Below are 17,286 nucleotides of genomic sequence, written 5' to 3' on the forward strand. Positions count from 1 at the left end.
AACACCGCCATCCCGCTCATAACACCCCTCCGTTTAGAGCATGTTCCTCATTGTACAAATCTCTCATGATCCCAATGGCTTCAGGGTCAGTTAAATGGGAGAGATTATTACCCATAATCCTCTTTTTTTTCTCCCTGTACTCTCCTCTGGTGACCCCTGAGCTGTTTGTTTTGGCAACTGGTCATCAGACGAGGTATCTCCGATACAAACCGTGTGATGGAAGATACTGGGAAAGGAACTACTGCTTTGAAAAGTTGATGGAGTTACAAAAATAACAACAGACACGGGAAAATGATATTTGCTGCCTTTCCTGTCAGTTAGAACCACCTTAATAACTGACGCTGTGTGATTGTTGTGTTGCCGCTCATCATTTGTTGAAGTTGCATCAGTCGTATCAAGGAAAAACTACATTTATTTTAATCACAGCTGCTGTGATTAGAGATTAATATCTATTTTGTACAAAGTGACATACTGGCTAAGTTAGTACAAGATTATACAGGTGTTCCTCGTCCAGCAAATAAGAGTTTAATGAAATAGAAACTTCTAAAACAAAAGCTTCAACTCAAACTGGAGAGAGAGACAAAAAAAAAAACCCATTTCACGATCATTTTTGATATTGAGTCACTGGGAAAAGTACACAGACTTCCATCAGCTCACTGACTGATAATCTATAATGAAGTGACAGCTTTCATCTATCACAGTATCTGTCATAATTATGTAAGACAGAGAGTGTGACGCTTAGTGACCCTCAATAGTTTGGCCTATTAAAGACCTCCTGACTTATGAGGCTTACCTGTAAGCCCTCACCCAAAATACCTGGGCCTTTGTAGCACGTTGCCGGTGGGAGGACTTCAGGTGTATAAAAGCTGCATCAGCATCCAGCCACACAGAAAAGAGAGACTGCAAGAAGAAAGAAGATCCTGTCTTTGTCTTGCAGCTGCTTTTATTTGCTTCTTCTCTGCAAAGAGAAACTTCTCTGAAGTCCAAACCTCCAACCAAACAAGTGAGTGCATTTATATCAATGAATTTTGCAATAGCTAACACAAGCAAGGAAATGCTGTTATTGATGAGCGATGTGCTTTTTAAAAAGTTTATTCTATTCATCAGAGTTTAAAAAATGTTTGATATTTTCTGGAAAGACTCATGTTGTAAAAAATTAATATGAAATGCATTTCTCTGCCTAATCCTCAGATTTATCAAAAATGTTACAGTTTCATTTTGTTTATTTTCATGTAATAATATTCAACTTATCTCATTTCTAATGTAAGCTTTCTGTGACTGCTGCTACATATATTTATCAGTGTTCCACCTTTTGTAAATCAGATTGTTCATTTCTTTGAAAACTACAAATACAACACTCATCCCTGAATTTTGAAATTTCAGAAACATAGAACTGTAGCTTTCTCTGTTCTTTTTCAAGACATTTTGTTTGACTGTTTGAAGTTTTAAGTAAAGACAATCCCAACCATTATCTCGTATTTCCTTATAACACTCAGAATACAAATCTATAGATTGCTGGACCAAGTCTCTCCAGCGGTATATAATGTTATATATACTAAAATCGATCTTCTGATTATTAAGACATTCTCTTTGATTTGTTCAAACTCAGCTGTCAGTATTTCATCAGTTACCTAGAATGCAAATGATGTCTTTCATGTTATGAAGATTTAAATGTTTAACTTTGGCCGCATTCCTCACGTAGAGCACATTGTTTCAGTCATGGTCTTGTAAAAGTGCTTTATAAATGAAAATGGTCAAATGCTGTGTGGTATTGTATGCAATGAAAATTAGGAAAATATAATCATTTTTAACATCTGATACAAAACTAAGAAAGCAAGTAGGGTCAGGCTGTCCTATAAAAACTTACATTTTCTATTATTGTATAGTGATAGCAATAACTGTGTTTTTTCTTTTAATTATTCTACGTATTTGCGTTCTTGCCCACAATTTTTGAGATAGTAAAATGAATTTTAAAAAAAAACCAAATCATTGAACATTTCCCCAGTCAACACTGCAGGTGCCCAGGTCAGCATGTTGAGGCACATGCAGGCATCTTAATGTGTTAAATATGCCCTTTGAGGATTAAATTATAATCTTAAAGGTAATCTGTGTCCCAGAACACTCCAGCCTCAGTTAGATCATCCTCAGGTCAGATTTTGATCCTCTGTTTTCACACACTGATCCCTCACCTTTAATAGCTGAGCTGTCGCTTTGAGTCAGGGGGCCGCTAAGAGGATTAAATCTCGAGGATATGACGTGTATTTATGACACTTTAGCTGAAAAGACCAAGTTATTAATAGTGAGTTTTATAAACAGTGGGTTAAACTCTTAAGGAGATAAAGTGTACTGTACTTTTTCCTTTGTTGTATTTCGAATAAAGTTGAAATAAACCCTGTTTTGTGATCCAGAGTTGTAAAGATGAATGCAGGAGTCACAGGAAGCGGAAAGGCCGCCCCTCCCAAGTTCAAGCAGAAGGAGACCAGGCAGTTCAAGAGCAAGGCTCCCAAAGCCGGACAGAAGGGGTGAGTCCACCCTCGTTTTTCTACATGCATCATTTTATTTGTCCCCACAGCAGAATATTTAATCTTTTTCCCTTTCTCTCTGAAAGCATGGGAAACGATGTCCCTGGGATGGAAGGCCTTGGAGGTGAGACAGAGTTCATGTTTAGTTTTTCACTTTGAAATGAATACAATTAAAAAGTTCCTCCCTCATGAAAAGGCAATTATCTTCTATCAATAAAACCATAAATGCTAATATATGAAAAGAGAGAGAACAGTACAGTTGTAAAAATACACAAAAGGAGTAAAAGAAAATATATAACTATTACACACACACAAACACACACACACACACACACACACATACACAACAAACACACACACACACTTTTTTCCATTTAGTTTAAATTACTTAATATGGCATTAAGTAAGTTACTAAAATATTTTTTCATAAATAGCAGTAATTCAGTTATCACTTAAAATTTGTTGACTAACTTTAGTCTAATTTGTTACTGGTGAGTAAGCATGAGTGTGAACACAATTCTGCAAAACTCCAATCTGGTATACTTTTAAATATGTAGTATAATGAAAAAATATATTCTAATTTTATAATGTATACATCGGTTGCTAGTCTGTTATTTACATGTATTAAAACAAACTATTCATGTACATTTTGCTATTTGATCATTATAAAGTGAGAGCAGTTCACCCCATATTCATTTTCTCAAGCTGATTCCTCCGAAAGTCTCAATCTTAGAGACGTCAGAAAAACTTTACAGAGAAGAAATAAGAAGAAAAGCATGAAACAGACAGGATGGAGGAGTGTAAATGTTTACCCATGCTCCCTTTCTCCTTCCCGTCCCTGCAGATGCTAACGTGGTCTGCCCCTGGGAGGCGTTTGGCGACATGGAGCTGAGCGACCTGGCGCAGTTTGGCATCGTGTAGAATCCACCCTGGACCCAGAAAATGTGGTTTCATGTGTTTTTATTTTTTTGAGGTTGGGGTCATCAGGTGTGGGTTCAGAGGTCATGGTGGAGCACATCTCTTGTGATTTCAAGGTTTGTTTTTTTTTTCTGGAGCCTGTTTCTGTAACCTGTCTTGCCATAATCAAACCCATTAGAAATAAATATATTCTATTTTTAATTATTTTTGCTACACAAATAAGCTACCTTGTAATTAGCTTTACATTCTCCTTTAATTATGTAAATCTGCCATTTCCTGTTAGATTTGGTTCAGTCAATGTCGGTACACTTAAATAAAATAATTTTCCTCTGACCGTTTGTTGTCCCGTGTTTTACTGAGTTGCAGAAACTTTTCCTCCATATTTTCTGTAAAATAAATATTAAAATGTTGATACAAATCAGTTTACTACTTATTTAATCTACAGCAAATTATCTGAAATCTCTTTTAAGAGTAACATTCAAACTTTCAGAACTATTCCTTTTCCTAAGCTGCTGTTATTACTCAAAAACCAGTGATTTGTTATTAATAAGTGAGTTGAATACTTAGTTGAATATTTTCTCCCAGAATATTGTTTTCTGGTGAAATTAGGATTCTACCGGACATGCTTAGTGTAGATCAGACTATTTTATGTTGTTTGGTTTGAGAAATTGAGCTGTAACAACTGACGCTAATCTTTATTTATTGAAAACTCAACTTAAAAAAGTAATAAAAGAAGTAACATGATATTCAGATGATGGTGAAAGACAATGATAGAAAAGTTCTGTGAACTATAATATGCAAAAATTCTCGTTTTCTTACTTTCTTACTCCACTTCAGTTGATTTCTGTTATATAAACTTACACTAACCCGTCAACAACTTCTCTGAGCAGCAAACAAAGTATAGTAAACTAATATTTGCTTTTATGCTCCCACATTTATGACCACATAACAGTATGTATACTAATGTGTTATAGACAAACAAAATGGGCACAACACTGTCTCACTGCCTCTTGTCTGTTTCAACATCACTGACATTTCACATGAAAAGTTTAAAAAAATGAAGTCTCCATGAAAGATTGTGTTTGAAAAAGGATATACAGATATTCATTTGCATTGATGATGTTATAATCCAAATCTTAAGGTTTCTAAATCCAAACATACCTGAGGAAAGTTTGAAGTCTCCCATCTAAAGCCGTAGCCTCATCATGGAGTCAGTGAAGGATTACCTGAAGAGGCCAGATTTACTGTAACAGATTTAATCTAAGATCTCAGAGCCTCATGACCAGAGAGATCTCCTTTACTGCTGCTGCTGTTGTGAAAGAAAGAAGTCATCCCATTACCCTTTTGATTAAACTTCATTTTCACTTTAATTAAACATCCATTTTTTTTATTGGAATGTGAGATTTTGTTTAAACAGCAAGGATTATCTGAGGCCAAGAGTACGTGAGAATTCAGAAAAATTAAATATAAACTGAATGAATCCACATTTTGTATGTTGTTACTACATATTTGATGTAAGTGTACTTTTGAAAAAACAGGAGCAAACTCAAATTTATTTTTTCACAATAAATAGAAATTTAAAAACAGTATTCAAAATGCTTAATCAAAGTATCTTAAAATAAAAGGATATTTTGAAAATGAAAAAAAACAAGAATTTTAGAATACTTAGGCATTTTAAATAGCATTTATAATTGATAATAAACAATTATTCAACACCATATATATATAGTGCGATCTATTTCAGCATTAAAGGGGCTGTATCATGTTCTTTTAGCTAGTCCAAACCCTAGAAATGGCATTAACATGGTAATAGTTTATTTTTGGCGCTAAGGAAAAGTCATTTTGTGTGAAATAAAAGAATTTCTGGGGCTAATTCTGAAACCCGGAAGAGAAAAACGCTCTGTTTCACTGAAATTCCGCCTCTCCCCCTGTGGACTTTGACTGTCAGCGAACTTGAACCAATCAGCGCTTCTAAACAAATACGCTGGCTAGCGTTAGCTCTTTAGCTCTAGCTTCTCTACACACAAAGACACGCTAAAATGTCTTTTCCTGTTAGAAACTCACCAAGCGCAGACCCCTCAGACTCTTGCTCCTGCTTGATTGTTGCTTTCAGATGATGGTCAAAGTTTATCTCCGTAATCAGAGTTAGAAAAAAGCGGCAACGCTGATTGCCCAGGGCCTGCGGGAGGGGGGCTCAGGGGAGCCGTCTTCACAGTGTGACGTCAACGTGGGAAACAGACCGTTTTCACGGGTGCGGGAGGGGCTGCCTCTCTGAGCAGCAGAAACACGAGAAAAGCTCAAACACGCAGGCATGAAGGAAAAAAACGCTTTGGGGGTGTTTTTGGTGAGTACATAACTATATAACAAGGTTAAAACATACAAAAAGTGAATTTTGCATGATACAGCCCCTTTAAAGCTTCACTACGTAACATTTACATGGGATCTCTGTTGTTAAGGCGACTCTCTTTGGTTTAAATATTTCCCAGACTGTCTTGTTCTGCACACTGGCTGCTGTGGCCTTGTTTTTGTTCTGGCTGCTGATTGCTGATTTGTTTCACCTGTGGTGTGGAGGTGGCGTTCACTGCCCAGACTAGGAGCTGCTTTATTTAAGGGGACTGGAGACGTCACTTCCACGCCAGGCTATAACCGTGAGACCAGCATTTCGGCTCTCGGTGTTATGAACCGCTGTCTGACTCTGTGTCCCTCCGTCTTCAGTCTGTTGATCTTGACCTGTGCAGCCAGCAGAGTCTCCACTTGCTCTGCATCCCAGCCCCAGTCATCCACCTGCCGACTCTCCAACCAAGACGTCTGCTCCGTATTTGTAACACTTTGTAAAGGATCTATGCAACTGTCTACACCTCAGATTAAGTTTGATTTTTCTAAGACTTTATTATTTTCATTAAAACCTTGAAACCTTATTTTGAACTTAGTAATTCTGCGATCTGTGTGCCTTCTGCAGCTGAGCCTGTTAGCACGTCATTGGAACATCACTCAACTTGGACAATGACTTTGGATGGATTTTCATTGAATCCCAGTGTAAACTGATCTCTCTCTGCACCCAGCCGAGTGACTAATAGTATAAGTCACCACAATCCCTCAGGTATTAAACTCTTTGGGTGTGTCCTCCATTGACCTCAGGTTTCTCTGTAGGTGGTTTCTATGTTAATGGCCAATAATGTGACTCCCGACACTCTGCTGTGTTCTTTAAAGTCCGAATTAAGCAAAATCAGCCATTTTCTTCTAAACACCTTAAATAAGTCATAAATGTATTTCTTTACAACACATAAAAGGCATTTCTCCATTTATGATTTAATTTTGGAGGTATGTTCCAATTCGGAGGGGTTTACTTTCGGCCCTACCCAAAACAATGTGCAGGGCCCGGCCCTACACATTGTTTTGCATTTACCTGTATTTGTGTTATATATATACACATATATACATATATGTGTGTGTGTGTGTGTGTGTGTGTGTGTGCATGTATGTATGTATGTATGGCCTCAAGATACTTTTACTGTATGTATGTATCGCTATATATATATATATATATATATATATATATATATATATATATATATATATATATAATGTTTTGCATGTAGTTATTGCAGTTGTCTTATTGCAAGTGAAGCTGATGTGTAGAGTTGTTTTTCTGTCGGCATATGTGAACAGCCACTATAGGGGGGCCTATGAACTCTCGGTAGTGCTGAACACACCTCTTATGAAAGCCAGAGGCTTTAATTGAGTTTACCTATCTTCCAATTAAGAAGACACCTCTGAAGATCACCACTTCTGGCACCTTAGAGGAGAAGTGCAGCCAAACACGGTTAAGATTGGCCTGAACTTTGCCTGGATGAGTAAAAATCACATGAGGAAAGAGGATTATCCTATTTGCAGCTTAACTCGCCCTTGGACGCTCACTGAGAGGCAGTTGTGTAAAGTTCTCTGGACTGAGAGGACCGTGCGAGCACCGAGGACCAAACAGACGTCCTTTCATCCAGGCAGACACATTTACTCCATCCAGGCAATCATGGGGCAGGAGGGAAGCCGCAGCGAGGAGATGGACCTGGCTCAGATTCAGGAGCTGTGCATCCTGTTCATGAAGGAGTGTCCCAGCGGGGCGCTTCACCTGCACGAGTTCAAGAGGATCTTCGGCGTCCCGAGCAACTCCTCGGAGGAGTGCCTCTACATCGAGACCATCTTCAGCTCCTTCGACACCAACAGGGTAGAGATCCACAGATCACAGCCACACCAGATCAACCGCTTTCTCTTTTTCTGATAAACTGTGCTCCTCTTGCAATGTTGTTCAGAGTAGAGTGTGAATCTCTGTCATGTAACTGAAAATTAGAGGGGAGAAAACATCCATTTTCACCCAAAAACTATCTTTGCTGGTTGATGCTGAATTGGCCCACATATGAAACTGGACTTTACTGTTTTGTTCTTTTGAGATTAACAATTTCCCTGAACAAAGTCGCTTTGCAACAAAATAATAATTTTATTCCGAGTACCTAAAAACAGCAGAACCGAACTAAAGTAAGATTGTGTGGCTCTACAGTGGATTTATTTTTCTGAATTTGGTCCACATTGGAAAAACTTTATCCAGTCCTGGAGTCCTATATATGCTGTGTTGTAAGTGCAGTATGGTTTAGATATAGTACCAAATGAAAGTAAAGAAACTTACAGCCTAAGACAATTGACTTAAACCACTTTTTTAGATTTATGAAGCACTTTATAATTTTAATTTATGCAAGTCAGGAAAAGTATTTAGTACAGCTGCATCTCTTATCTCTGATCATTAACGTAGATAAGTTCTACTTGCCTCAATAATAAAATTAGCATTTTTTAAATTCATATTATTACCATTACCATTTGCCACTGAGTTATTTTTCAATGTGCCCACAGGACAACACACTGGACTTTCTGGAGTATGTGGCAGCACTTCATTTGATCTTACGTGGAAACCTTGAAGATCGACTGAAATGGTCTTTCAAGATGTACGACAAAGATGGAAATGGAAAACTGGACAGAGGCGAGGTGAAAAGGCTCATCAGGGTGAGAAGAGTCGACATTTCTGCTGAATTATGATATGTATCAACTTTCTTTAGCAGTCGTCCTTGAAAAGTGTCAATAATACAACCCCGACACACTTTATGACTTTTCTGCAAGAAATAGAATAGAGAGTTATGTAAAGCTCTCAGAAGTTACCTGGTTTCATAACCTTATATCCTGAAGGATTATAGTGCTGTCCCAGTGATGGCTGGATTAGAGTCAGGGGTCATGTTGTTTAGCTTCCCAGGGTCTAAAATAAGGTCAGTGTGGGGTCTGCTGAGGCTATTTTCAAAGTGAACATCCCTGCAGTGCTTTACAGTAAGCCTGTAAATTCACAAAGTAAAAGTATCTTGAGGCCTGATTGGCGGGCAGAAATTAGATAACATACTTTTACAGTTATCCTGTGGAACTTAAGGTAACTGTGTTACTATATTGGTATTGTTCAGTTTTTTGACCTGTTTAAAATCTTTTAGAGAAAATAGGACATCTGAGAAATGGAATTTGTGTCAGATTGTATGAAACTTTGATTATCAATATAGTCAACAGAGTTTTTTTCTCAGCCCACTGCAAAAAGTGGTATATTTTTATGAAATATATGACGTATGCCATAAAAAACACACTTGCATGGACAACTCTACCTGAAATAAATGGAAATTTAGAAGCCTATTTAGATCTTCCTGACAGAGGAAGAAAACCAACTCAGTTTAGTTTGATCAGTAGAAGAGCTGCAGTGCTGCTGTCTCTCTCTTTATCCTGATTCCCAATCTCACTGTTACTTTCAGCATGAGTGTTGATGTCTTGAGAGAAAAAAAAATTTCAGTTGCCCCAGAGGTTTCAGATCCCTGATCTAGTCTATGAGCAACAGTAAAATATGCTGCACATTCAGACCCAGACTTCCTTACAACACCGGCGTCTCGTTACAGATCATCCATAAAATCAAGCTCCAGACAGCGGACCTCAACATGACTCCCACAGAGATCTGCGATCGGATCTTTGAGCTGGTCGACCAAAACAACGATGGTGAGTTGGTGCAGAGAGCAACAAGAGCTTAACTCATGAAGATCTTGAGCAGCATGTTTGTGTCTTTTAGAGAAAACTACCATGTGAGTATGTTTAGATCCCCCATCAGTGACCTAAATAAAGACAGAAACAGTTGAAGGAAACTGAGGTCATATCACTGTTAAAGGAAAGGCAGACAAGCAGATGGAATTTTATAAAGGCCTCCGAAAAAAAGACATGATATTAAATATTAATTTAACTAGGGTAAGGGTTAGGATTAGGGTTAGAGGTATATTTTTGAAATGGGAAACAAGCCAGTTTGGAGAACCAAAAATCTTACTGATATTTGTATGTGAGAAAAAGTAAAGTAAGACATCTTTTAACTTTATATTCAAGTAAAGTACAGATAACTGATTAAATCAGGTTTCAGTTAAATTAATTTAAAAAACAAGAAGGGAAAGAGAATACCATAGTTGAGATTTTGCTTAGTTTACTTTGACAGAGCAGTTTATTTTTGGCGAGATCTAAGTAAGTTTTGTGCTTTTGGTGAGTTACCATAATATACAATCTGTCTATAGTTTGATTGACAGGATTTATTAAGTTAGTTGAGAGGTCTAAAGTGCCACAGTTGTTTCCTTCTCCAAGGGCTACTAATCCTACTGTCTCTCCTGACTCACTACACCCTCCTGTGGTTGAAAGTGGTATTGCAGCACATGGGTTGATGAATAGACTCAGATTTAAATTATATCCAGTGATCATGTTTATCAGATTTTATCATGAATGCTGTTTAAATAACATTAAAAAAAACTATCGTTTGAAAAATGTAGGTTTTATTATGACGTCACCAAGACAGTCTCAGCCGTGACATTTTTTTTAGTTTCCCTCCCTATATTAGTCAAATTAAAAGGTTTTTTTTTTTTTTTTTTTTTTTTTTTGGGGGGGGGAACGGTGACATTTTTCTGTATGTGAATATATTGTTTTATGGTTGCACATCTCCCCCTCAATAAAATCCAAAGTCATCAGCATAGATGTTTGTTTTTTTCTGCCCTGCAGGTCAGATCACGCTGTCGGAGTTCATGGAAGGTGCTCAAAAGGACGAATGGGTCATGAACATGCTGAAGCTTGATGTCAACGCTTCCGGCTGGGTCGTCGAGAACTGCGGGAGGTTCCCGTGACCCCCGGATTGTTAGGGGGTTTGTTTGTTTTCATTTTAAGGCTGATGAAGAAGTGAAGAGTCTTCATATTTTTGGCTTTAAAGAGGTTTGCCTGCCTCTCTTGATGCGGATCCTCCTGCGACTTGGAGCCGGAGTGCAGTGCATCTCGTTCATGGCTGCCCTGATTTTGACAGCAGGCCCAGAGGTTGGGGTGTCTGTGGTCTGAGTTCAGCAGCTTGTACAGTTAGTCACTACATATTCAGCACGTCATTTTTGTAAATTTTGTAAACACTAAAATATTCCTGTGGCAAATAGTTATTCTATTCAGTCATCAAATATATATACTCTGTCAATAAAATACAATGAAGTATGAATTTATATCATCAGTTCAGTCTTTAAGTGTATATCCTTTTGAAGGGTCAAAGACTACTGTTTGGTAAGATGTTGAGTTTATATAAAGAAAAAAACTTGTCAAAACTATTAACTCGTTAAATTATTTGTGGTTTTGAATTAAAAATCAGACTTTACTATTGCTGCGGTTAATAGCGTTTTGACCACAGATAAAGTGTTTCATGTATTTACTCACAAAATTTTTGATTGAATATTTATGGTGGACTAGAATTTACCCAATTTTATTTACATTACTCATATCCACAGAATGACATATTTTCTCTATTTTTGCAGTTTAAGTCATGATTATTCATTCATCATTTAACTAAAATGACCTGCTTTACTGTTTTATCAACTTAATATCAAATTTAAAAAAATACTTTATTTGTGCAAATTTAAGCAGTTTGTATAAATCTGTCAAATAATAAAAATGTAAGAAATATACAGTGGTAATTTCATAATGAAATATTTAATCCATTGTTTCTGCAGTAATAAAACATATTTTGTGTTTTTGTTTTTCTCATTTGTACATTTTTTTTGTATGATGGATTTAAGGTGAAAACAGAATGTTGTGAAGAATGTGCTTTTATTCTGGAAATAAAAGATTTTTACAAAAAAAAAAAAAAAAAAAACCAATTTATCCTTTCTTTCCATCTGTGTCCCACAAATTGGATGTGCTGCATTTCGGTTTTCATTTAAGCTCAAATTATTGGACACCGAGGTCACATCCATCCATCAACAAAGATTTACTGAGTGGGGAGAAAAAAATCAGTTGATGAGTGGATCAAGCATATGGACAGAGAACAATTTGGTACACCCCCACTGACATGTGGCTGTAGGGGGATTAAAATCTTGTATCTACTGGACATCCTCTAATTTGAACACTCCAGTGGTGAAATCATTGCTCCGACTGCTTCTCTCACAAACTGCATCATGCATAGAGATACAGTCTGATGTCTTCAGACTGGTCGGACTGTGCAAACCAGGAGTCTGCAACCTTTGTGGACAAAAGAGCCTCTTTTGCTTTTTTCCATGAAAAAAAAATAATAAAATAATAATAATAATAATAATAATAATAATAATAATAATTTATTCAATTTAAAAGCGCCTTTCACAACACCCAAGGACGCTGAACATTAAAACACCGAAAAAAATTAAAAGCAGCTTTAACAACATAAACAAAAGGCAACAACATTGAATGGTGAGTGCGACTATGAGCCATTGTTGAAGTAGGACTGTCTGAAGAGGTGAGTTTTGAGTCTGGCTTTAAACAGTGGCAGGAAGTCAATGGTGCAGAGGTCGGGAGGGAGAGCGTTCCAGAGCTGGGGAGCAGAGCGACTGAATGCTCTGTGGCCCATGGAGACGAGGCGAGCAGGGGGAACATAAAGCTGGAGTGAACGGACAGGAGTGGCGATGTGGAGGAGGTCAGATATGTAAGGTGGGGCCAGGTTATGGAGTGCTTTGAATGTAATGAGAAGTGTCTTATAGTTAATTCTCTGTTTTATTGGAAGCCAGTGGAGTTGCTGTAAGATGGAGGTGATGTGGTGAATGGCGGGAGTCCGGGTAATGAGGCGAGCTGCAGAGTTTTGGAGGAGCTGCAGTTTCTGGAGGGATTTGTTGGGGAGACCAAGGTAAGGTAAGGTACTTTATTGGTCATTATACAGTGAATGTACAACGAAATTTGTTTCTCTGCATTTAACCCATCCATCGATGCCACTGAGGCATTCCGTATGGAGCAGTGGGCAGCTGCGGGGAGCGCCCGGGGACCCATCTCCAGATGTGGGGTCAGGTTAATCAGAATCACCTGACTGGAGGATTGACCTATGGTGCATGTTATTGGTTGACGGGGGAAACCGGAGGAAACCCATCCAGACACGGGGAGGAACATGCAAACTCCACACAGAAAGGCCCGCACGGTCCGGGGATTGAACCCGGGACCTTCTTGCTGTGAGGCAAGAGCGCTAACCACTCATCCACCATGCTGCCATAGTGCCATGTGCGTTGCAGTAATCAATCCGGGAGGTGACAAGGCTATGGACGAGGATGGCAGTGGTTTCAGAAGTGAGGAAGGGTCGGAGATGAGAGATGTTGCGCAGGTGAAAGTATGCAGACCGAGTAATGTTATTGATGTGGGAGTGGTAAGAGAGTGTACTATCAAGGATGACACCCAGGCTCTTGACCTGAGGGGAGGGAGGGACAGTCGAGTTGTGGATGGAAATGGAAAAACTGTTGGATTTGGAGAGAGTGGAGGAGGTGCCTACAAGGAGGACTTGGGTTTTAGAACTATTTAGTTTCAGGAAATTGAGAGTGAACCAGGAGTGAATTTCTTGTAGGCAGAGGGAAAGGGAGGCTGGAGGAAGTGATGAAGATGGCTTGGTAGAGAGGTAGAGCTGGGTGTCATCCGCATAGCAGTGGAAATTTGTATTGTGTCTATGGAAGATGTGACCAAGCGGGAGAATGTAAATGATGAAGAGAAGGGGACCCAGGACAGAACCCTGGGGCACGCCGGCAGAGACAGAGAAGGTGTTGGACTCATGAGATTTGAGCTGAATGAATTGTATGCGGTCAGAAAGGTGAACCAAGCGAGGGGTATTTGGGAGATGCCAATGGATGAAAGTCTGAGAAGCAGAGTGCTATGAGAAATGGTGCCGAATGCTGCTGAGAGATCAAGAAGGATGAGAATTGAAAGTAAACCAGAGTCTGAGGCTAAAAGGAGGTCATTGGTGATTTTGAGGAGTGCTGTTTCAGTACTGTGTAGGGGACGGAAGCCGGATTGAAACTGCTCGTAGATGTCATTGGTGATGAGATGATTGTGGAGTTGAGAGGCTACAGATTTTTCAAGGATTTTGGAGAGGGAGGGTAAGTTGGAAATAGGATCAAAGTTATTGAAATTCAATGGGTTCAAGCCAGGTTTTTTCAGGATAGGGGTCACAGTAGCAGTTTTGAATGAGTGAGGGACAGTGCCAGAAATAACAGAGGAATGAATGATGTTGGTGATGAGGGGAGCAAGTGAAGATAAGCACGTTTTTACAAGAACTGTAGGGAGGGGGTCGAGCTGGCAGGTGGAGGGTTTGCCTTGAGCCATTAAACACGATAATTATCCCAAATGAAGAAAAACAAAATCTTTACAAAATTAAAATTAAAATCAAATCATTAGTGATGTTTCAAAGCTACAATTTAGATTAATTTCATAATATTTTATGCTTTCGTAGCCAGTTTTTTCAGCAATTTCACAGCAATTTTGAGCCATTTTAGCTATTAAGCTACTTCATAGCCACTGTGCAATTCCAAATGGTGAGAACAGTTTTAGCTACATTAGTAGTTTGAAACTTTTTGACTTTTTATGACTGTTTAAGTGATTTTACCATTTTACCTGTTTTCCTATACTTGTCTTTTTACTGTAGTTTTAGCTCTTTTATCCATTTTAGCAACTCTGACTATTTCAACTGTTTTTAGTCAGGAGATTAGACCACTTTTGAAAAACAGTGTGATATACATCCAAAATAAAAATGAAAAGAAAATGTTTATCTGTATATATCTTCTGCAGAGGGGCTGAAGAGCTGTGGCTCCAGAGCTGCAGTCTGCAGGCCAATGATCTGTTCCCACATGAGCCTCAGTGGATCAACACAACCACAAAGACCACGCTGACGCTTTGACGTAATCCCACTCTTAATCTTCCTGAGGACCCGGTGCTGGCCTCTGGTCTACAGGGGAAAATCTTATATCTGATCTAAAACCTTTAAACAAGTATATTTGTGTCTCATCAGCAAAGCTGCTGTCCCTCTGCAGTGATATGTAGTCAGCTGGGCGAGAGGAGAATTTGTCAAAATAAGTGAGACACAAACAATCCAGAAAACAGGAAATATTCTTGAGGATTTGGAGACGACTGACAATTGGATCAATGGGATTTAAGCATCTTGTTAACTTGAAATAGCCCAGCATACAGGACACTGAGCTGCGACTGGGTGTAGGCTAATGATTCGTGGCTCATTGGCAGTGATGAACGTGCTTTACGTGCATCCTCTGTGCAATTTTTCCCATAACTCGAGCTCTTCTCCTTTGTGTTGAAAGCTATGGGTCAAGTGCAGGGCTCCTCGGATAAGGAAGTGACTCTTCAAAACATCCAGGATCTGTACCGTAAGTTTGCCAGTGAGTGTCCCAGTGGAAATCTGCACTTGCATGAGTTCAAGAGGATATTTGGAGTAACGAGCTCTTCATCGGAGGAAGAATCGGCCTATATGGACAACGTGTTTCGATCCTTTGATGCAAACAAGGTAATGTGAAGCTTCGCGATGACTCACACTGATTAAACTCAGAACACAGGTTAAAACTGCAAAGAGATAAACTGATGGAGGATTTCCTGCTACTACTGCCGAACTGGGCAGATTACGACCGGGTGTACTCTGGACAGTCAGTCCATCACAAACCAAATGCTGAGATACAGACAATTACACATATTCACGTCTATGTGCAAAACAGTCACACTGGACAGTGGAGTCAAACTGGAGTAAAACAGCCACGGATAAGGAGAACATGCAAACTGCAGGTAGAAAAGACTCTGCTGCTTGACAGCAGTGAGTTCTGTAACTAAACAGAGCATTTTTACTGTGTCATGTAACCAGTCTTTCTGCTGAAGTATGTTTATTGGGAGGGGATTTAGTCCATTTTATGGATGCATTTTATAGATTTCCATCATCTCCAGCCTTAACTCAAAGCAAAATGCTTAAAATAAAATATTATATCTGTTTTAATTTGATGTCAAATTCTAAAATGTTCACTTTTTCTACTGTTTGCCTTTGTTTATTGTTATGCATCATTCACACGCTAAAAATATCCCAGAAATGACTTCAAATAGCTTCAATGTTTTGAACTTGTCTCACATTGATTTTTCAGATATAATAAATTATTCAAATATCATAACACTGTTAAAATACTATTTTGGCCATTGTCTCTCATTTGTTCTCATGTATAACATCTGGGCTGTTTATGAAATATACTTTAAGCAGATTAACTTTGCTTCCTGGTCGAGCTTTCCCAAGGAAGGAAGGAAACAAATTAATTGCTATAAAAGGTCTATTGCCTATGACATAAACTCTCCTTAACAACATTATTGAAATAACTGAAACTTGAGTCAGTAGAAGTACGGTTTAAGCTGTAAAGCAACTGCTTAATAAATGTGAAAATTATTGTGACTATCTACAGCAGCAGTTCAGAACTCTTCACTCTTTCCTTACAGGATGGTAAAATCGACTTCATGGAGTACGTGGCGGCCGTGCACCTCGTCCTTCGTGGGAAACTTGAGGACAAACTGAGATGGTCTTTTAAAGTATTCGACAGAGACGGAAACGGCTGTTTGGACAGACAGGAAGTGAAGCACATTCTCAAAGTAGGCGTTGCTGCTTATTTCACTGTGTTTTGTTTGGCTGATAAGCTTTCCTATTCCTATTGGTTCATCCCATCATTTCTATTAATGCTTTAAGACAAAGTATGTTGTTATTACTTCAATTATTTTTTATTTACCGTTTATTTATCCAGATAAATCAGTAAGAACCAACTATTATTTACATCAGTAAGTCTACAAGTGACATACACATACTATATTTCTGGAAGGATGCTGACCAGGATGGAGAAAACACCACAAATATCATATTGTATCATATTGACATATCTGGCTTGTGATGATTATTTTGCTTTCAGGTATTAACTATTAAAATAATATTTTTTGGCTTTTCTTTCATTTTATGTTTGTTTTTCTTTTCATTTCAGATTATCTACAAAATAAAGAGGCACACTGATCCTGGACTCACAGTGAATGTTGAGGATACCTGCAACAGGATATTTGAGCTGGTGGACAAGAATAAAGACAGTGAGTCTTCAACAACAGCCGATGAAAAGACTCCATGTTTCTATCTGATGACCACACATCATTTTGGCCTCATCATTCAAAGTAAGTTTACATTTTATTGATTAAGCTGTTTTTTGACTCGTCCAGGTCAGATTACGTTGGAGGAGTTCATGGAAGGGGCTGAGAAGGACCCGTGGGTGATGGAGCAGCTCAAACTGGACATCGGGCCGTGCGAGTGGTTCATCGAACAGCAAGAAGGCCACAAGCCTCGTAAATGACGGGACAGCAAAACCACGAGAGAGAAGCGGCCTTCAGTGACGGACTCGTGTCTCGTTCATATGAAAGTGTTGGGGGTTTTTTTTAACTATCAGAATTTTTTTTTATACACAAGTGAAGACTGGAGCCTTTTTAA

The 17,286-nt window shown here is 38.6% G+C and overlaps 2 protein-coding genes across 3 annotated transcripts; both read left to right on the forward strand.

Moving 5' to 3' along the window:
- The first annotated feature begins 797 nt into the window (after window positions 1-797).
- Window positions 798-3,456, forward strand: LOC115386238 (retinal cone rhodopsin-sensitive cGMP 3',5'-cyclic phosphodiesterase subunit gamma-like). The gene is made up of 4 exons (XM_030088472.1): window positions 798-1,003; window positions 2,409-2,522; window positions 2,609-2,646; window positions 3,367-3,456. The coding sequence occupies exons 2-4, from the start codon at window positions 2,419-2,421 to the stop codon at window positions 3,441-3,443; spliced, it is 219 nt and encodes a 72-aa protein (XP_029944332.1). The 5' UTR covers window positions 798-1,003; window positions 2,409-2,418; the 3' UTR covers window positions 3,444-3,456.
- Window positions 3,457-7,467: 4,011 nt separating this feature from the next.
- On the forward strand, window positions 7,468-17,215 carry LOC115387643 (guanylyl cyclase-activating protein 2-like). 2 transcript variants are annotated; one of them, XM_030090455.1, is made up of 4 exons: window positions 7,468-7,662; window positions 8,340-8,489; window positions 9,410-9,506; window positions 10,539-10,660. In XM_030090455.1, exons 1-4 carry the CDS (start codon window positions 7,468-7,470, stop codon window positions 10,658-10,660), a joined length of 564 nt encoding a protein of 187 aa, XP_029946315.1. The 2 variants fall into 2 exon arrangements, with proteins under 2 accessions (XP_029946315.1, XP_029946307.1); XM_030090447.1 differs by lacking the exons at window positions 7,468-7,662; window positions 8,340-8,489; window positions 9,410-9,506; window positions 10,539-10,660 and adding exons at window positions 15,101-15,303; window positions 16,266-16,415; window positions 16,796-16,895; window positions 17,022-17,215.
- The last annotated feature ends 71 nt before the right edge of the window (window positions 17,216-17,286 follow it).

This window comes from Salarias fasciatus, chromosome 1, assembly GCF_902148845.1.
Source record: "Salarias fasciatus chromosome 1, fSalaFa1.1, whole genome shotgun sequence".
NCBI classification, from domain to species: Eukaryota; Metazoa; Chordata; class Actinopteri; order Blenniiformes; family Blenniidae; genus Salarias; species Salarias fasciatus.